The sequence below is a fragment of the Rhipicephalus sanguineus genome, chromosome 8 (genome assembly GCF_013339695.2).
Source record: "Rhipicephalus sanguineus isolate Rsan-2018 chromosome 8, BIME_Rsan_1.4, whole genome shotgun sequence".
Taxonomy (NCBI): domain Eukaryota; kingdom Metazoa; phylum Arthropoda; class Arachnida; order Ixodida; family Ixodidae; genus Rhipicephalus; species Rhipicephalus sanguineus.
The window spans coordinates 61,513,452-61,534,358 of record NC_051183.1 but is presented as its reverse complement, the minus strand read 5'-3'; the positions used below and the strand labels follow the sequence as shown (position 1 = coordinate 61,534,358).

The following is a 20,907-nucleotide window of genomic DNA, read 5'->3' as shown; positions in this document are numbered from 1 at the left end:
AAAACTGGTAATTATTAAAGTTCCGCAGCCCCACTTCCCCACCTTGACCCTTTTAGGCTCACCAACTCAAACCAGCTCAGGATCTTCACAACAAGCCATCCTTTTATCCAAAACAAAAGCCAAAACAAAACAATAAACAGAGCCACAAGTGCACTCGAAGCCGCAAGCACAAATACTAAGCAGATCCGTGTGCTACCCATCATTCCTATGGTGGCTGAACAATTGCAGTGCCACAGTTACCTCTAGTAAACATTGCAGAAAACTCTGTGGTGACAATTTAAAAGGACAAAAAAATCGGGCAAGTTGGTATAGGTTTCACTTTCACATTAGATAACTGCGTGCCCTATACACCCAAGCAGTGTAGAATCGAATTTCTACAGATTCGAAAACACATCGGCGTGCCCTATGTCCCCGTAAAAGTCTCAGTGCTACGTACAGTGTTGAGGTTCTTCCAAGACCACTCCGTGCCGTTGACCTGAAAGTGTAGCTTCTCCGTCATGATTCGCTCCGTGTCAAGATAGTCCAAATGAGTCAGATACACTGCAAAGAAAGAACAAAAGCAAAGCACATCAGCAAGACAGTGCAAAAGGAAAGGGAGAATGCACACACAGTCAGTATTGAACTGCCAACCCTTCTCCATCCAACTGTAGGGAGGGGTGTTGTGTACCGTATTTACTCGAATCTAAGCCGATTTTTTTCCGAAAAAACAATGTGCAAAAGTGGGGGGGTAGGCTTAGATTCGAGTACCATGATTTGACCGCAGCCACCACCTACCTAAAGGCTCGGCCGCGCTAGCGGCATGGCGGCTCACCATGCGCCGATCTCAGGCTACCGTATGCAGACTGCTCTGCACGCGCGTCCGAGGCTCATTTTCACGACATCCTACGGTAGCTACATGGCGACGAGGTCGCTCAGGCTCAGCGGCCGAGTAGTGGTCTCCATGACAACTCGGGCCGACCGCGCCGTCTGCTTCGCACTGTCTATTGTTCCGAAATCTCGCAGTCCCACGTTCATGCAGCGAGGGTCATCGAGCCGGGAGATTTCACACCGGCAAAGGTGGATCGGGTCACGTGATTACAGCGCCGGCGAATGCCATGCACTTTGGCACCCTCTCTCCTCCTGTCGTGTGACGTGGGGGTTGCAGAGGCGCGAGCGCGGAGTTGGTCAGTTTTCTGGAAGCGATCGTGCAGTGTAGTCGTGCCTTACACACGTGCTCGTGAAACGCCTGCACCAACTGTGCTTTAGAAGCGATGGCACCAACCAAGCGGTGCCACTACAGCACGGCCTTTAAGGGGGGACGTGGTTTTGGAAAACCAACTTTCTGAATGAAAATTGGCACAAATATTCAGCATGTCTCCCTGATGCTTCCAAAAAAGTTTCAGAGTGATATCTTCACCACTTTTTATTCAATTAAATTTTTATTTCTTGCATTCCTTTGCACTTTGCGCAATGACTGGAGAGTTTAAAAAATGCACTAGAAGGCTAGGTGAATATTTGTTGCATAGTTAAATGCACGCTGAGTGTCGTGACATTCTTGCTTTATTTTTTTTTGCAACACAATATTCTTGCATTGCGATTCTTTTTGCTACCTTCAAATCAGGTACACTTTTGGGGTGAACGACTAGTCACATCATCAAATTACAAAGCGTCAAAATGAGAAAGAATGTCATGACATGCATTGTAGTCTAAAAAACATGATGAAAGAAACTGAGCGAAAATAGGCCAAACGTTTACGAAGAAAATGGCTGCGCGAACTCGGCAGGCTGGCGAAAAGGCACTTTTGAGAAAACGTGTGGGGATTGAGGCTTGCCCGTCGCCATTGCGCGGGTTTTTCGCCTGTTTCTGCCATCCTCATGTCCGATCATGTCGCTCCCCTCCTCCGCCGTCCTACGGCGCTGGGCGAGCGGGGGTGACGTTAACCCCCTCACCCCGGCGCCGGATCGCGACGGTGGCGCCACGTTCGAGTTTCGCGAGACGTTGCGCGCGGCGGGGAAGTCAGACCCTCTCTGGACCTCGTAAGGTGAGCACGTCTTTTCTTTCCTGTCCGTCGGCTCCTTTGTTTGGGCTCGCTCGGACGGAGTTCGCCAACGGTGCCTTGCGCCAGCGGCGAGCGCTTACCTTACGTTGTCCTTTCCGAACGCTAGGCTGAAGAGCGGTGCGGTGCATTCGCGCGTGGTCTTACTACGCCGAAACCGTATCTATCGAAGCCAACGCGAGCGGAGTTTGCCCTTGCTCGAGCGATCGGGCCCTGTTTGGTCGCTGATCGTGAGAGCACGCAGCATAGTCGCGAGGGAACGTTTCTCTCAGCGGCGTGTCGCCGTGAGCCCTTTTGCCCGCGGAGACGTGCTAGCGGCACCCATTGTGTTGTACTTTCGCCCGTGGCGTGGTTAAGCCTGTTTTGCTTCTCCCGCCGCCTTTGGGAGCGGGCGTTGTACTGCGTTTTGTGGAGCTGCCGCAGGCAATAAAGTGTTGCGGATTTCGAGAGCAGTACTGTGTACTTGCCGCGTTACGCTCGGCGCCTTGTTTGCGCTCGAACGTGCGTGTGCAGCGGTGCGCTAGTTCACGCGAGGCGACGGCAGACGCGGCCCTGTGGCTCGCTAAGTCCGAACCCACGCTAGTGGCCGTACTCCTGTGAGGTACGTGCACACTACAAACGGCTCTCGAAGTTTCACCTTGCGTCCAATGACCTAGAATGCACCAGGACCACAGTTTTTAGTGTCCTTATGATGCGAGGTCTCTTCAGCATTTGGTGCTTGCTTTGGTGCACTTTTGATGCCATTTTTTCCCGTATTGCATCCTTCTCTGCAGCTCTTTGAATGGAGTGCTTTCCAGGCGTCGAGCCAAGTGATGCACAAAACTCTCTATAAGCATGGAGAGTGCCAGTATTATACTTGCAGACTGCCTCATTGACAGCTGTTCCGGCGGCAATCAGTGAAGCGTTTAGCTCTTCTGGTAGAATTGACCAAACTATTGAATGAAAACTCTCGGCTGCATTTCGAGTTTTTTTTGTTTTGGCAACAGCCAAGCAGCTGAGGGTGGTCAGGTTTTGGTAGACTGGCAGCAGTGCAGTGCTGCCAATTTATACTAGTGTGGTGGTGGAGCCTTGCCTTCAGCTTCTGCAGCATGGTACTTGCACCGGCTCAGGGACCCAACTGGGCAGAATTCGTGGTGCAGCTCTTCATCTCTCGAGGCGACATGATAGAATGTTGCCATTATGGTCTTTTGCGTGTCATCAACGTCAATGTTGTCACGTATAGCCATACCATAATAATTAGTCAGTCTATTAATAAGGTCTTGAGTCAGGCCACCCCATCCTCCAAGTGGTTGATCTTCTTTGCTTCTTGATACAGGTGTTGGCAGAGTGTTTACCCATCCTCTTTTTGACATGATTTATACAGTCTTCTTTAGCCAATGGAATACACTCAAACCTCGTTATAACGTAACGGGATATAACGAAATAATGGATATAACGAAGTAAATGAAATTCCCCTTGAAAACTCCATTGAGAACCATGCATATTAAACCTCGTTGTAACGAAGTAAAATTGACCGGTAAATGGATATAACGAACTATATTAATCTATCAAAATGAAAAAAACCCGACCACAATGCGTTAAGTATATCGTTTTCTGCGGAGTTTGACACTCGTTCAGCGCGGCTCTTTCAAAACTCCCGCGTCGACCAGCCACGCCATGCGCGGCTGTGAACGCTATCCTCCTCGCCCAGCCAGCGGGAGCGAGCACTCGGGCGGGCCACGTGACTGAGAGAAGCGGGGCAAGGTGGTTTCCCCAGTTTCCCTCTCTTTCAAGAACCGGTTCGCGCCAGGCCTGGCTCCCTCCTGCGCAGTCGTGGTTTGTCGCTCGAGTGTTGTCAGCGTGTTTGTACAGTGCCACAGTACACATGCTTTTCGACGACGGACCTCTGCTAAGTGCGGTCGCCTGTGTACGGTCACGTCGCCATGGATGAAGGCTCTGGAAAGCGCAAACGAAAAACTATATCGTTAGAGCAAAAGGTAGCCATTGTAAAGGCTGTCGAGTCGGGGACGAAGAAATCTCGGGTGGCCCAAGCCTTCGGCATTGCGGTGAGCACCTTGTCTACCATTCTCGCCAGCCGTGAGGCAATTACAAATGCCGTTACCCACGGTGTGAAAGGCAGCCGCAAGAAGCTGCGAACTGCGGCGTGCAAGCCTGTCGAAGATGCTGTCTACAAATGGTTCTTAAATGCTAGAGCTGCGAATGTGACAGTAAGTGGCGAAATTTTGCAGAGGAAGGCAAGGGATTTTGCCTGCATAATGGGCCACGATAATTTCGTTGCCAGTGCTGGCTGGCTACAGCGCTTTAAGGAAAGACATGACATCGTTGGCAGAACAGTAGTGGGCGAGTCTCGTTCTGTTGATGCCGAGTCTGCAGCGGCGTGGGTGAAAGAAAGTTTTCAACCTTTGGAAGAAAAATACGCCTGTAAGGACATTTTTAATGCCGATGAGACTGGGCTCTTTTTTCAAATGCTCCCGAACAAAACTCCATCACTCAGAGGTGAGCTATGCCACGGCGGCAAGCACAGCAAGCAAAGAATTACTGTGCTGCTTTGCGCGAACATGGATGGATCGGAGAAGATGCCGGCGTTCGTGATCGGCAAAAGCGCATCACCTCGATGCTTCAAAGGGAAGCAAAATCTGAAGGTCCGATATGTCTCAAATCGCAAAGCGTGGATGACACGAGACATCTTTGTGGAATGGCTGCAGAATTGGGACGAGGAACTGCGTAAGCAGAACCGCAAGGTGTGCTTAATACTGGACAATTGCACAGCCCACCACACAACTGTTGCACTTCGCAATATTGAACTTTTGTTTTTGCCGCCCAACTGTACTTCCCTCATCCAGCCGCTTGATCAAGGGATAATTATGTCTTTTAAGGCAGGCTACCGCAAACGTTTGGTTGATCGCGTGCTCCTCAACATGAGTTTGCGGCGAGAAACAAAAGTGGACTTGTACATGGCTATCGAAATGCTGCAAGCCGCGTGGACAAGCGTTTCCGCTAGCACAATAGGCAACTGTTTCAGGCATGCCTTGCGCGAAGTGGCCACGTGCGACTCCAGTAGTGCCGAAGGTGACGGGACTGCTGTGGGTGAAAATATGGTTGAAGCGTCGTGGAAGGCACTCAGTGACGCCGGTGTTGTTGCGGCAGATGACTCTTTCTACGATTATGTTAACGCTGATGCCGACGCGGTCACTACGGAGGAGCCGACCGACGATGCTATCGTCGCAGATGTCACCGGACGAACCGACGCAAGCGACGACGAAGACGCCGTGGTTTCCCATGCACACACGTTCGATGTGCCAACGTCATCGCAGGCGCTCGATGCAGTCGACCTCCTACGTAGTTTCTTCGGCGCCCATGACGACGGCGAGAATGGCATGAACGCGGTGGCCACCGCTGAAAAGGAAATCCATCGCTTGTGATGTCTGAAACAAAGAAGCATCACGGACTTTTTTTCGGTTAGGTCTAGCGTACAATAAAATAGCCAGTGTGCGTTTTGAGAAAGCAAAATATTTGTCTTCTGTTTATTTTCCGTCGCATGCGTGGTCGCGTAGCGGTACATCGGGCCGCGAGGCGGTTTCCATCTTTGCATGCTTATACACCAATTTCACAAGGAGGCTGCCATTTTTAAAGCTCGCCACCGCCGCAGCGCCGTCTAGCGTCTGCGATGTTTCGCCGCCCTTCCGGTGTGTGGGGTTCCGCGGCGGTGTATGCAGCGTATACGCTCGGTTCACAAGGTATCGCTGTTCTTCGCGGTACACGGGCAAAACAGAGCAATGCTTCGCGGGTGTAAAGGCGCTGGTAAATAATCGCTAAGCTGTCAGCTTCAAATGGCTGAAACAGCAAGCAGCGGCGGCCCACGCGACGTACCCGCAGCAGTGCCCACGATGAGTAGAATGCCAATGCAGTTCTTAAGCAGCATCTGTAAACTGGCAATTGCTTTGTATGTTTTGTTATAGCTGACCTCGGTGTGGTTCTTGGAATATGCGCTATAAGAGAGCGTTAAATTTAGGACAACTCTCGAAGTAATCGGAGAAACGTAAATGGAGACGAGCGAACATGTAGGCCATTGTCCGGCTGCGCGCTAGGTGCGCGCATTAATGTTTAAGATGACTCTCGGGTTTCCGAGCCGTGATTATGCAAGTTAAAAGTAACTATAATCCCTAACAGACCATTTGGTTCCGCTTAGCACGTCGTAATACAATGTTCATGGAACGACAGGAGCACAAACACCGATCCCTGTGTTCATTCGTGTCGCCGTCGTAGTTAAAAGCTTGTGGCCTCTGATCGTTGCACAAGATAAGAAACAAATGTACGACGGGTGAGCTCAAAATTCGGCGTAGAAACAACACGATGATAAAATGAAAATAAGCCTGTTGCACATCTGGAAGCATGACATGGCGTAAGTTCGCTTCGGCGCGAGCCGCCGCCACTAGCGATAGGCCGAAAGGGCGCCTGCTTTTGGTAACATTATTGTCAATTTGTTTTCTGGCGAGTATTTGAGAAGCATTACGACAAGCGCACGTGTCCAAGTAACGACCTGGCTTTAACGAACCTGGGCCGATTATTCACGATACCCAGGTTGTCGCGCGAAAAAAAAAAAAAAAAGGTGCGGTTGTCATAACGCTACCTTAGTTATCGTCACAAATTGTCAAGTCGGGAAAGAACATGCTCTCGACAAAACGTTCGAGACGCGTACCTGCGCCAAAGCACACATGTCATGCAGGCCTTTCTGTCATGTAGATTGGAAAGTGCTAATTCGATAACCTCGAAATTGCACGCAGAAAGATGGAACATTTTCTAGCCGCAGGCATTGTAAATCACGTGCCGTAGCATAGAAATCAGAGAGGTTGATGTTATGAGAGAACAACTCTTGGCCAAACATTTTGTGTATTAATCGTCAGCCTTGACATTGGTTCTCTTTGGTGCAGATGATAAAGTGTACCAGCACCCAAGCACAATCACAAGCTGGTTTGATGACTTGAAAATGTGGCCATAAGTGAAGACACCACATATAATATACCATTTGCGGGAGAAGGCGTGCGAGCTGAGAGAAGCGAAGTCATTTAAAAGCATTGTGCACTTCGCATGCCTTGGCTGCCAGTCCTTCAGACTTCCGTTGCTGTTGCCGCAGCCAAACACAGCGCAATGGTAGCTGGGTAACCTGTCCTCGTCCATCTTTTCGATTTGCGGCAGCACAATTGCTTCAGCGCGTCGAAAAATGGAAACACGCTGACCTCTCACGCACCACGCAGTGCAAAACTCGGAATCCGCACACACCAGCGGCAGCGGTCGGCCGAGGTGGAGAGAGAGAAAGCGGTGAAAATATACCGGTTCGAGGCTACGCTCCTCCTCTCCGTGAAAACGGTCTATAGGTGTGCGCCCATCTGAGCATACATTGCCATAAACTGTTATAATTGATATAACGAAATAATGGATATAACGAAATAATTGCGGCTCCCCTTCAACTTCGTTATAACGAGGTTTGAGTGTAAATCCATATGTTTTTTCTTCAGAAAGAGTGAGGAAGGTATCACGGTCTCCATCATACACAATAGATGTGTACCGGAGGTCATTCTTTCCAGTGACCTTCTGCATAAAATTAAGGCTTTGGAAGCTTTATTTGTCCAGTGTCAAATTTTGCGCTACATGATCAGGTACAGTCCTGTGCTTGAAAAATTATGGATGAGGAAAGCTTTCGTCTATCGGCACTGCAGCACAACATTACTGTTGTTCAATGCTTTACTTAGCCCGCCGTCCTAAGCTTGCCTTCCTTCGCACCCTTTTTGTTCACGATGTATGCCATTGGCATGTCGCACTTCGGGGTCTGGTCGGCATTTGAAATTTGCCCCAGTTGGTAGTGCTTTTCCCGCCATTTGTCCATCATGTATCGCTGAAACTTGACAAGCTTCTCCTCGAAGTCAGTGGGCAGCTTCTGACACACAGAGGTCCGTCGTCTCAGGCTGAACCCGAACCGTTTCGTGAAGCGCGTTGCCCACCCCCTGCTTGCTTTAAAATTGGCTCGTGTGACACCCTTCACGAAGGCAACTTCCCTGGCCTTCGCCTGAATTATATTCAATGCGATGGACGGAAGCGAGGACAATGCCCTCTGGGATGAAGTTAGCGACAAAGACAACAGCAACGTTGCGGACGACGACGAATAAAACGTTCTACGTAGTACGCGCCTATAGAGCGTGCGCTTGTGCAGTAAAAATGCTGGGTTTTCTGCCGATAAAACGGTGTTTATTTAATTTGGCCTGCATTCAAGGTAAGTTCAGTTTTTTTTTTTCTGGCCTTGCGAATTGCAGGCGTCGGCCTGCAATCAAAGGCAGCTTAGATTCAAGTAAATACGGTACTTAATACAAGTTCGAAGCATTCGCTTCAGTGTGCAGTTCCATATCATAAGTCTGCTCATTGTATCCATGTTAGTGTTTTTAAAGAACATGCACGGCAGAATATTTTCAGTTGTTTCCTCCAGTGTCACCTTGGAACTCGATGTTACGATGACCCCAGTCATTTTCTTAGCACAGCATTTGTCTTCTCATGTTGCTTAACACGTGATAAGTTCCACAAACTTGCCCAAGCAGAGGTATTAACACGTCACCAAAACAAAGATGCTTACAGTGGAACCTCGTTAACCCTCTGAGAAGCTTTGTACAGATTTGTGTACAAAATTTCTTTTTGCTAGATGTGTCGACTAGTGGCTAAGAAAGAGCAAGATACACTGAGGTTTGCATGAATTGAACCTTCTGTGTAATAACCGTGTCTTCATTTAACCTAATTTTGCAGTGTACAGTTACACATGAATGTCATCAGGATAAATAGATAATTACAATTTAATTAAGGTTAACCACCACAAAACACATTAATCAACATATTATGACCTATTTTTGTTGCAATAGATAATTGAGCACCTCGAAATAATGTGTAAATTTTACGCATTTACAGACAGTTCTTCATAGCTAGCATTGAAAGGGTTAACTAACTAACAATGGGCATAATTGGTTTATGTTCACTATGACAAAAACTGTGCAGATTGTTGAAACAGACAAGACAATGCACCGACTATCAAGCGATCTGATGGTTAGCTGCAGTGTCTCAAGCACAATGCTAAAGCACTTTAGAATGGTCAAAAATACTTTCACGAAACTTTCACACAAACACGAAATAAGCATGCAGTATATAAGAGAGGCTAAAGTAGTGCTCACCAAGTGTTTCCCGCATGTTTTTGTACAACTGGATGGCATCCGTGTCCTTCATGAATTCCCGCACCACTTCACCCTGCTCGTTCTCGACGACGATCACCTCTTCGGGCTTTGCCATACGGCCAATCATTATGTACCGCAACTGAAGAAAGGGGTAAGAGGAATTAAAAAAAAAGAAACTTCATTATCGGCATCAGAGCGAAACTTGAAAGCCCCCGACTCGAACAGTACCGACAGCAGCTTTTGTTGGGAAAAAAATATATCCAAGGGCTACCAATAATCTTTCAAGATTACGGAACCATGAAGCCTAACAACTTGAAAATAAAATGCTGCCAAACCAAGCAAACGTATTGTTGACCGCACATGAAACATGAAATAAACCACCACCAGTCAGCATAAACAAGACGCACAGCAAAGCTTCAACTTGGGCTAGTTGGTACGACATTCTAATTTAGCTGTCTTGTTCTCCTTGTCATTAGTCCTTCGTGCCTTCGCTTAGCGCAACTATATATTAGACTCAACAAGATGGTTCCCTACCACAAAGATGCTAAGTGAAATGGACTGGCTCAACTCTTGGCTGGCACAAACCTCATTATAGAATGTGCAACTCAAATCTACTAAGAGTAACTCAAAGCAAAGCTCAAGTTAAGTGCACTCTACGACACTCAGGGGCTTTACGAGACTTGAATATGGCAGTTTTACCAATTAAGGACTTTTTTTTTTACAAACTCTGCAAAAAGAGAAAACAAAAAACACCTTTTCACGCCAGATTTGCAATAGTACGTGCAGATACAAAGGAGTGCAACTTTTTCAGCTGCAGGATTTCTGTTTTGAAGAACTTCCAAGAAGTATTGCAAGAATGAGCCTGAATTCCTAAACGTGATACTGAGCAAAAATGTTAAAAAATGACAAAAGCATCGAAACTTCACTCGAAAAACACGACTGTTCCACTGAACGGAGTTTATTTCACATATTTTTCAACAGTTGGCTGTACTTTTTGGAGAGTGAGTGCGTGGCAGCCGTGATGTCAAGCGTGCTTTCCTGTCCAGCTACTTCCCTTTCTTGATTGGCAAAGGTAATTGCAAAAGTCCATGATTAGTTGTCAGTACCGCTTCGTGTTGTCTCTTTCTGCGAACCGCGTGCTTCTGCGGTTACCTCTGCCAATCACGAATCACCAACTGGCCTACGCCCACACTGTTCCGAGTTCCCTTTCTTCAGTTGTCCTCTACATCCTGCTCTTCCCTGGCTGAAAATCTCGCCGGCATAGGTTTCGTTCAGTTATCCCTTTAACGCAAGATTCGGACAAGTTATTGCTTACGTACCTTGGTGAGGACGGGTCCGTAGAGAAGGCGCCTCGCAGACTGCGGAGAGCCGGGGCTCCTCCGGGCTGGCTCCCCACCCACGTACAGCGGGGCACCCGTCCCGAGGCCGTAAGGGATCTCCCGGTAGAGGTCCGAGGCCAACGCATTCCAATACTCCAGGCAGATTTTGAAGATTTCCACTTCCTCCACTTCGGAGATGAGCAGCAGGTAATGTAACGCCTGCAGTGCATGCAACGCGCAGACTGAATCGCAGGCACGCCTAGCTGCTGCTGAGGATGAGCCACAGGCAGCAATGATTGACTGCTAATGTTCCATTAGCTGCAGCTTCACAAGTCACCTATTCTCTTATGATTAATTACTTTGCAGGGTCGGCATATCTGATCAACAGAGAATGGCACACATCTGGCACCTACACTCAAACCTCATGGTAACAAAGTCTCATCTGACACAAAAATAACTTCGTTAATATCCAAAAATCCGTTATAAATGTATATTTGTAACACTATATCTATGACAAGACTATTCTTCACTTACTTTCATTACAATGAATAATTCGTTATATCTGTGTTCATTATATTGAGGTTTGAGTATACAGTCAAATCCCACTACAACGAAATTGGCAGGACGCGCGAAAAAGTTCGTAGTCGCGGAATTTCGTTGCAGTGAAATTTCATCTATAGACCACAAAAGTTAGGAAGATCTGATGATTATGACTCGTCCTTTGGTCCCGGCAAGCGCATGCATTGTCTTTTGCATTGAATTCTCGCTAATTCGCACGTACTTGGCCGCACGTCGTGTGAATGTATTTTCTCGCGTATAACACGCAGAAAATATACAGAAAATTTAGTGCTAAACTCGGGGTGCGGGTTATACGCATATTTCGGTGCGCAAGTTGGCTTTACGGCAATGCAAGGAAGGCGACTTTGCGTCAATACGCGAGTTATACACGTGAGTTATACACAAGCAAATACAATATGCAGGCTACCCTTGAAGCGTGCCGAGCACATAGCGCCACGAAGGAGCGTGCCAATGTTCGCTAGAGGCTAATTCGCTAACTGAAAACGAAGTGCCGAAGCTCCGCACTACTACAGTCATAAGCGAGAGAAAGGAAAACCGAAATGCTTCGTGCCGTTTTAAGACTTGATTGCCTTTAATCTTTCTTCCAATGTGTTAGCTGCGTACTTGAGCGTATTCGCTATCGATGATCGCGACGATAGCGACCACGGTTTTCTGCGCAGCGGTTGCGGCAAACGGTAGTTCCGTTTTCAATCTGTGTGGCTGATCGTGCGCGTGCCTTCAGAACTGTGCCGTTGCTATCTGTGATCACGTCTATCGCGGTTTTGAACGCAGCACTGCTTTGAGTCGGTGCGCGTACGTTGGAGGCGCACGTACTTTAGTGGTCGCCCATCATCGCGGCGACACGGCTGCATTTGTGTTCGCAGCGGTTGCAGCAGAATGTAGTTACGCTTGGACTAGGTGGCCGCTTGTGTGCCTTCAAAACGGCGTGGATGTCATTCACGATTGCAGGGCTTGTGACGAGGAGCAGTAGTTTTGTTTTGAGTGCTCCTTCAAAAACATGGCGGGAGTTCTTGAACAATTCTTCCGCGGCCCACACGCGCATCAAACCCGCCGGCAGCATCATGGCTGATAGACAGTCTGTCGCGGAGCATCTAAATGGTGAAAAATTTACCGCGATGTGCGTGTGGTGGCAGAAAGCATGTCTCCGAAGAAGACACAGGTCTTGCAATGCGGCCGCACGGCTCTGGCAACGAGAAATGGTCGAGTTTCTAGCGGAATTTCGCGGCAATCCTAGGCAAGCTCCTTTTCCTTACGTGGCGACACTGACGAAAACTTCGTTCAAGTAGAAATACCCAGAGAAAAAGTATTCCTTGTGACGAAACATTTTTCGCATTGTTTTTTATGGGCGGCTGATGGGGAATCGAAAATTATTCGTTGTGGCGAAAATTTCGTTGTAGCGGCATTCGTTATAGCGGGATTCGACTGTATGAATATTTGACCAGGATACCAGGTCAAGCAAAAATAGACAAGCACACGTACCAGATAAGGGTTAGCACATGACAACTGGTTAAGAATATGTAGTCACCTAAAAACAAGTCAATAAGTTCATCATTCTCAATGCAATGCCGAGACACTTCTATGTTTAAGCAAAACAACAGCCACAGTTAACATGGGTGCTGTGTTTGAGACTTCTTGTCACTGTGTACCTGTTGCTCTGGTCGACCCCTAAAGAAGTTTAACTTGCCTAAATTTCAATGCTTGCGAAAAGAAAATGCCAACATACAGCGTGTAGAACTTCAAGAAGGTCGGCCCGCTTCTCGATGAGCGCACCGTGTTCCTTGAGATAGGTGCACAGGAACAAGCTCAAGTTCTGGATGAACTTCTGCTCGTCATCCTGGCCGTTGGAGTAGGCCTCCTTGATGACCGTCGTCGGGGGCAACATCTGCCAAGGACAAGAGTTGCTGCACTCTCAACGGCTATGCAATGCAAGTCAGGTGTGCATACTCGCCAATCTGTGGACATTATTATCAGCAACAATTTTAAAGCGAATATGCCAAAAGGGGTAGTGTGAAATCGCACGCAGTTTTTGTAGAAGCTCCCCCTGAGCACATGGTCTTCGTAAGGTGCCAACGCATGTGGTAGGTATGTTAACCTTTTGCGGTCTTAGACTTATTCAAGACTTGATCTTCCCCATGCTTTAATACGTAAGTATTACATTCCCGTGCACTTTTCTTAAGGCAAAAGCCTTACGAGTAGGCTAGTGCGAATAGTAAATTTTAGGTCCGAAGCGAATTTCGAAGCGAATTCGAATAGTTTATATTATATATTATAAAGAAAAATGGGTATACCGTATTTACCCGCATAATTTGCGCCCTCGCATAATTTGCGCACCCCTAATATTTAACCAGCTTTGCTAAAAAAAAAATATTTACTCGCATATTTTGCGCTCCCCGCCCCGCTCGAGCCAGCTCGCCGGCGCGCGCGCACAGGGAAACTTTGGACGGCCGCGGCCCTCACCGAGCAGGCGAGCGCAGTCATACACAAGACAGGCTGCGAGTGCGAAGTCCCTTCTTCTGATTACTTCGTTCTATTCTCCGGAAACCGCCGAGACCGTACCAACCGTACCCGAACACCTAAATCTGTTCACCGGTTGTCGGAACTATTCGAACGTTCTCCCGCCGTGAGAATGCATGCACGCGACACGGCACGGACTACTTTCTGCATCGGAGGCGTGCGAGGGCCAGTCGCGCCAACATTTTCCCGCGCTGACCCTCCTCCTCTGCGTCCGCACTGCGACGCGGCCTTCGTTGATTTCGGAAGTTTAGGCAGTTTAGGTTTCGCGATCAGCCAGTTGCGTTTTCACTGTTCTCTTGCGCTGGGCTACAATAACTACTCTGCAAAATTCAAGCTAACTGTTATAGAATTTGCCTACGGAAACGGGAACCGTGCCGCAGAAGAGTTCGCTTTTTAATACAAGACCGAGAAGGAGACCGTTCCGAGGACCGAAGCATGGAAAGTTTCCTGCCGTTGAAGAGTACCTTTTCAAATATGTGCGAGAGCTTAGGCCCACCGGTATCGCCGTGCCGTGGCACCTCGTTACTCCCAGCATTGTCGCGAAGAGCTTCAAGAAGACGCCTCAACGCACTCGACGGAACCAAGGACGACGCGCTTTGGAAAAGCGGCGACAGCGGCCGCGGCGATGATTCTCAGTCGGACTTCTCAAACAGCGATTCTGACTAGACCGTGCATGACCGAATCTGGCTGGTTAAAGTACGTGCTAATTCTGTTAAAAACCGTTCGTTTGCACTATAATTTATTTTCTTCTTCAATGTATTATATCGCGCGTGTTAGGACTATATATTGTGCGTTATTTCAGATGTGCTCGCGAAATCTCCGCGTAATTTGCGCACCCCCTTTTCGGAGCTCCAAATTCGCGAAAAAAAGTGCGCAAATTATGCGAGTAAATACGGTATTTGCCATGACCCAACTAACCAGCGCGATATTTTTAAAGTTGAAACAAGGCATATGCATATGTCATTCTTTTTGGTTCAAAGGGAAGTGGAAGCAACTTTGAGTAATAGCAGTATTTGACTTTTGGTAGAATGCAAGTGATAACCTGTAAAACATGTTACGTTTTAAGATTTACTATACTTGGAGCATATAAGCCGACATAACAAGCTTTTAAATTTAAAAAATGATGAATCGATGTGAGGGCAATACAGTAAAACCTCAGTAATTCAAGATCCTGCATAATTAGAAGGATTTTAATTAGAAGAATTTCCTTGGCCCCGTATTTTGCAATGTAAATTTGAGTGGATAATTTGAAGTGGTGGTCAGTACCAGCCCGGTTAATTAAAAAACTTTGGGTGCCATGTGCCAACTCCCCGATCCCGATTTAGCCGCGAATCTGCAGAAACGATGGCCCTTAGGAGCCACAAGGCAATGCAATGTAGCGATACTAATGAGTGACAAGTGAAGCATCCCAGCCTCGCTGCTGCCAGCGCAAGAAAAAAACTAAACAAAAGGCGGTCTCATGGTCAGCTGAAATGTGCGCCTGCGGAAAAGACGAGCTTCACTGCAACACAGTAGTGACAAGCGGGCAGTATGACGCATGCTTCTCTCAACGGCGTGTCATGATTTACCCATGCTTTCTGGGAAAATAGAGAAAGTAATAAAGGGCGGTCTGACTGAATTTGCAATGTATGGGAAACCTCCGAATGGCGGTTGTTCTGGCAATTTGTGCACTTGCACTGCTGGCGGAGTACTTGCCTGCAACGCCTACTTCGAAAACTCAGTTCGAAAACTTCAATGATTATCTTTTCCACCCAGAAAACATTGCGAATTCCGTCACACTGGTCATTATTAAATTCTTTATTTTACCGGAAAGAATGGGCGAATGGTCGCATCATGACGCGCTGACGCTGCGAGAAGCAGGTGACATGCTGCCGTGTTTCACCACTGTGTTGCAGCGAAGCAAGTCTTTGCAGCAGACCACGAGACCGTTTTTTTCCCCTCTTTCTTTTTTTTTCGCTGGCAGCAGCGAGGCCCACCATTTCCCCGGTTTAGCGGCAAAATTAGGGCCAGGTATTGCTGGAAAACATAACCCTTGTAGCCGCAAACTAGCAGGAACAGCGAACGACCACCTCTGATTACTTCCAGTAATTCAAAGTTCCTTGCATCCCGCTTTTTGTATGTTTGTTTAATTTGAAAACCCGCTTAATTAGATTTTTTACAGTCCCAGTGACTGAATTAACGAGGTTTTACTGTATGTTCATTTAAACTTGAAGTGAGGCTTCGTGGCAGTGCGGATTTCTCCTGGAAAGGTGTATTTACGGTATAGTACACCTCCACTGCAGTGAGACCACCTTTACAAGGGGTTACATGCCGTTTATATGTCTATTTGTTCATTTCAAATACTTCGATATTTCCTAGAATTTAAATTCGTTTCGAAGCGAATTCGAATACTGTAATATTCGTTCCAATATTCGAAGTGCTCGAATATTCGCACAAGCCTACTTACAAGCCTTGTCAAATGGTATAAATGACCATCAGCGTAGCTGGCATTGTGGTCAACACGAATGGCACCAAAAATCTTCATCATTTTCATCATTATCATCATCTTGATTGTTCCTCTGGGAGGACTCGAAGGCAAGAGCCATTCATTGCGGCCATCATCTAATCAGCATCATCATATCATCAAAGAAAAATGTTATAATAATAACTATCCTTATCAGCTAAGATGATAATGATAATCATCATCGCCTTGATTGTTCCTCTGGGAGGACTCGAAGGCAAAAAGCATAAAGGATCCTTTGTTTTCATATTTTTTAAGCTCATGAAAATTGGGGGCATGTGAGAATCCTGTAAATGTTGTAATAATAGCCGAGACCACCCTTGACCACCACCCAGGTATGGAATGTAGAGCGCGAAGGACTCACCTGCTCCAATTGTGCCATTGTCTGAGTGAACAGCAGGACAAACATTTCGTCATAGTGCGACGCGTTGACGCCGCTGATTTCCGTCAAGCACTTTAACGTCACATTGCGGAACAGCGGGACATTCAGGAACTGCAAGGAAGAAGGACAAAGGTGAGACGAGGCTCGAGAAATTCAGCGTTTGTCGTGGACGACTGGCTACGCTGTCAAAACGGTTGCTTGCTCGGACTCACCTTGTAGATGAGTGTGCTGATGAGCTTCGTTTCAAAGATGTAACCCAGCGGAATCCAGTTGAGAAACCGAAGAAGTGTTTCAAGCGTGGCGTGGACGAGAAGAGCATTTTGAGAGTTCTCCTGCGAGGTAAGTGAGAAAAAAAGGCTTTAAAGAAAAGAACGCCTTAAATTCTGGAATTTTACGCAATAAAAGAACGAAACGATTACGAGGCACGCTGTCGTAGACAACTACAAATTAATCTCGACGTGCACCTAAATCTGTTTTCGCACTACACCTGCACAGAAATGCGGCTGTTCTGTGCCGGGAATCAAACCCACCTCAAGCTTAGCGGTCAAACATCAAAGCAAGCTCGGGAATGAAGTGCAAAGGAAAAGTTTTGCATACCCCTAGTGACATATTCTCCAACGACCCACTTCATTTGGCATTCTTACGATTATTTTTAAGGACGTGGCTTGTAAAGTATTGCATCACCATCAGTACAGAGTTGTACACTTGATGCAACACATAACAATGAAACAGGACGTTCGAAAATACAGTCTAACTCCGCTTCATCGAAATTTCCGGTACAACGAAAAATTCTCGGTTCCCCGTCAACAGTCCATAGGAGTCGATGCATAAATATGCTCGCCACAACGAGCACTTTTTCTGCTGCCGTTCCGCTTCAACGAAATTTGACGATGCCATTCCAAGCTCAAAAATTTAATTTACCGTGCAATAAACACAATCTCGGACATTTTGATGCATTTTAGAACATAAAAATACGAATTCAAAGTCTAAATCGCGTGTTGGAACCACCAGAAACCGCCGCTGTTGACTGAGCATGGGAGCCGCCATTGCTTGATAGCGACGGCGATCAGAGTGCCCTGCTTTCGCAACTGGCTCGAGTTGCTTCTTAGTCGCAGACAATCCGAAGCCAAAGCTCAGTTGTCGACAGGGGTGCAATCGCGGAACGATTCCTTTTCCGATGCCTTTCGAATGCTTTTCGTGCTCTTCACGCTTCGCTAGTGGTCAGAGCGACTGTACATCCGCCACATCCGCGTTATCAACACGAGCAGCCCTGGGGTGCAGTCGCGAAACGATGCCTTTTCCAATGCCAATGCTTTTCCTGCTTTTCGCGCTTGGCCAGTGCAACCGGTGGTCGGAGCAACAATTCGTTCACGTTATCAACGGGATCAGCCAGCCGCGAGTGGTGGATAAGAATAGCATAGAATAAGGTGTAAGTCATCGCTCCGCGATAGCACGCCTGCATGTCGCCGTTGTTGGCGAATAGCTAGTGTTAGCGTATTACTGCAACTGTGCAGTTCGTGTTGCGCGTCCATGCCTGTTTGATTCGTTCGCGGAAGCCGTCGTTTCTGCGTGCTTTTCAACGTGGCGTCGCTATGCATATATGGAAATCGCGTCGTGACGCTGCTGGGGACACAAAGGAAGCAGCAGACACTTTTTGAATTTTGGAAATAAGTTTCACTGTTCTACTAGCTCAGGTCAGCAATATTTTTTTCGATTTCACTACAACGAAATATTCGCTTCAACAAACATTTTTCCGAGCACCGTCAATTTCGTTGTAGCGGGGTTTGACTGTAAAGGCCTTGCTTGCATCAAACTTACCGTATTTTTTCGCATATAACCCACACAAAAAAATGTTCAAATTTTGAGCTAAAGTCAAAATTAAAAAAGCATGGTTGACCCCTCCGTCATAGGAATCGGAATAACACAAAAGTAAAGCGTGCCCTTACAGAAGTAACTGAATGTTTACTGTACATTGATATATGAGAGTTTGTACAATGTGTATTGATGACTGGCAGCTAATGGCACCGTTTAATGTGTGTGCACCTACATTGATGATTGTTAGCACATCTCCATCCCGACGACTAAAGTCCATGCTAAATGGTTAAACAAACCCTTGTGGTAGCTGTAGTAGTTAACGGTGAAAGCGTAATCAGAGATTGAGGTGTGATAGCCAGAACAGCGTCGCATATTGGACGCAGAACTTGGTCGCCATCCCGCAGCATGTTAAAATGTGATTGAACACCACGGCCAGACTAGAGGGAAACGCAAAGCGTGTCATGCCGCACCGGTAGCCCGGCCGAGATTTTTCTCGGGGCGAGCGCATGAGCGGGGAATACGGTGTTACAGCCCGATGAGGCAGGCGTGCGCCGCAGAGCTATTTTTGGTTTGGATTAGTGTGGTGCTATGAGCAAGACCGACGCTTTTACGACGCTTGCGCTAAGGTCGCCACCTCGCGGTGTGTTAAGGCATTGACAAAATTGAACTTCTATTGAAAACGCGCCGAATGGGACGGACGTATAATGCGTTGCAGGTGCTAATCGCGGAGGCCACAGTAATGACAAGTTACTTTACCTTACCGCTCCCAGAGGGCAACACCACCCCGCCAACCGGGAGAGTGGTAGATATAAAAGGCGCGTTTGTAAAGCATCTAGAGTGTGTGACCATGGCGCAGTGGATAGCGTGCCCGGCATCTGATGTTGTGAACCGAGCGGTCGTGGGTTCGATGCCCGTTGAGGGAACCTTTTTTCTTCGCCATCTGATCGTGTAAATTTTTTCTACGTCATTTCCGTGACAAAAAAACGTCACTGAAGTCTTGGTGGACCTCGGCATAAAACACTTTTGTGTTAAAAACACAATGTTACAGTGCTCAAAGGTGGCTTCACAGCAGTGCTTCACAGCTATGCTAGCTTCTCGGCAGTACACGGGGTTCGTTTCTAGAAAATTTTTTCGCGTATTGTTGTTGAAGGTGTCGGCAATACGTGAGAAAATATTGTACTTCAAACATGACAGCCACCACTATGGGTTCGGTCAAGCAGGGCCCATGGAGAAGCATGCTGGTGGGTTTTGTACACCAAGTATTGATAAAAAAAAATTAATAAGGCCACAGCACGCAATGTGCAAACTAAACTAGGAAGTGCACTGAACTGACCATGACAAACTGGCAGAGCTGGAATATGTGCGAAAACTCGTTGCACATGGTGTCCTTGAGATGCTTTGCCTTGGCCTGCGTCATTTGGCCGCTCGAGAAGTCAAACACCTCCTCACTGAAAGGGAGAGAAAAAGTATGTCCGGTGGACAAAAATAAACATACAATTACACAGTTTAAAGGGATACTGACACCAATTTTTTAAGCTGACTTTACTCCGCCGAGCAAATCTTCTGTATACAGACACTTCTCTGAGTAAGTGTCAAACTTAGGAAATGCTGATACAGTCGAACCCACTTATAACGATCCCATATATAACGATCTATCGGTTATAACGACCATATTTGGGTGCACTTACGATTTTCCTATGCTAACCATTGAAGCTGCGTCCACATATAGCGAACATTTTTCAAAGCCTCCTACTTTTACAACGAACACTTCAGACACGGTAGCGGTAAAAATATGGCGCATACGAAGCGAAATAAACTTGAAACATGCCTTCGAAAACGTGACAGGGGCGCGCGCTCGCGCGCGCCCCGCTCCATGGTTATTTGCGACTATCCCAGATCGGCGAGCACCGCACGCAGATTTCGGACGCTGCGAGCGAAGTCGCTCACTTTCAAGCCTTTTCTTCAGTGGCAGAATGGCAGTGAGGGAAAAAAAAAAGGGAGGCAGCATGAAGCCTTGCGGTCAGCTTTCGCACGGTAACCTTTCCAGACGCCGTTTTCTGCAGCTGTGACTGCCTACGATGAACCAAACAATGCCTTGGAACGCAAGAAGGCACAAATGCAAGAAGTGATAACCGCGATAACTTTACATCGCAAAAAGGTTCACTGCGTCCCTAAACTCGTCGACGTCACAATGTGCCGCGAAAGGTCGTCCGTCTTTTCGGTAACGGCAGAGACCGGTCGATCGGTGATTACGACTTCCGCGCGATTGCGGTGATGCCTTCGTGGATAAGCATCAGAAAAGAGCGAAGGCGAGGTGGTGGCCGTCGATGAACGTGCCATTATGACTTATAGCCGACAACCTTATCACAGTCATCTGTAGGTATCTGCTCGGCTGCACGTGTAGCGTACGCCATACACTGCGGATTGACGGCAGTACGAGCGCGCCATGCTGCCGTTCGCAAGTTCGCCGCCGCCGCGTCGTGCGAGACTGCTTTAAAGTGCGCGTTGCTTTGTAGAAACGAAAGTAGCTCTCTGTTGTTGAGCGGCGCGGGCAC

The 20,907-nt window shown here is 47.4% G+C and overlaps 1 protein-coding gene across 1 annotated transcript in view; it reads right to left on the bottom strand.

Moving 5' to 3' along the window:
* Positions 1 to 19,800, bottom strand: part of LOC119402011 (exportin-1) — a gene marked incomplete at its 5' end in the record, with an annotated part of 45,947 nt that extends 26,147 nt beyond the window's left edge. Inside the window, 7 exon segments of the mRNA XM_037669044.1 lie at positions 437 to 540; positions 9,244 to 9,382; positions 10,563 to 10,781; positions 12,865 to 13,023; positions 16,520 to 16,648; positions 16,750 to 16,869; positions 19,686 to 19,800. Coding sequence (XP_037524972.1) covers positions 437 to 540; positions 9,244 to 9,382; positions 10,563 to 10,781; positions 12,865 to 13,023; positions 16,520 to 16,648; positions 16,750 to 16,869; positions 19,686 to 19,800 — 985 coding nt within the window.
* Between the last annotated feature and the right edge of the window lie 1,107 nt (positions 19,801 to 20,907).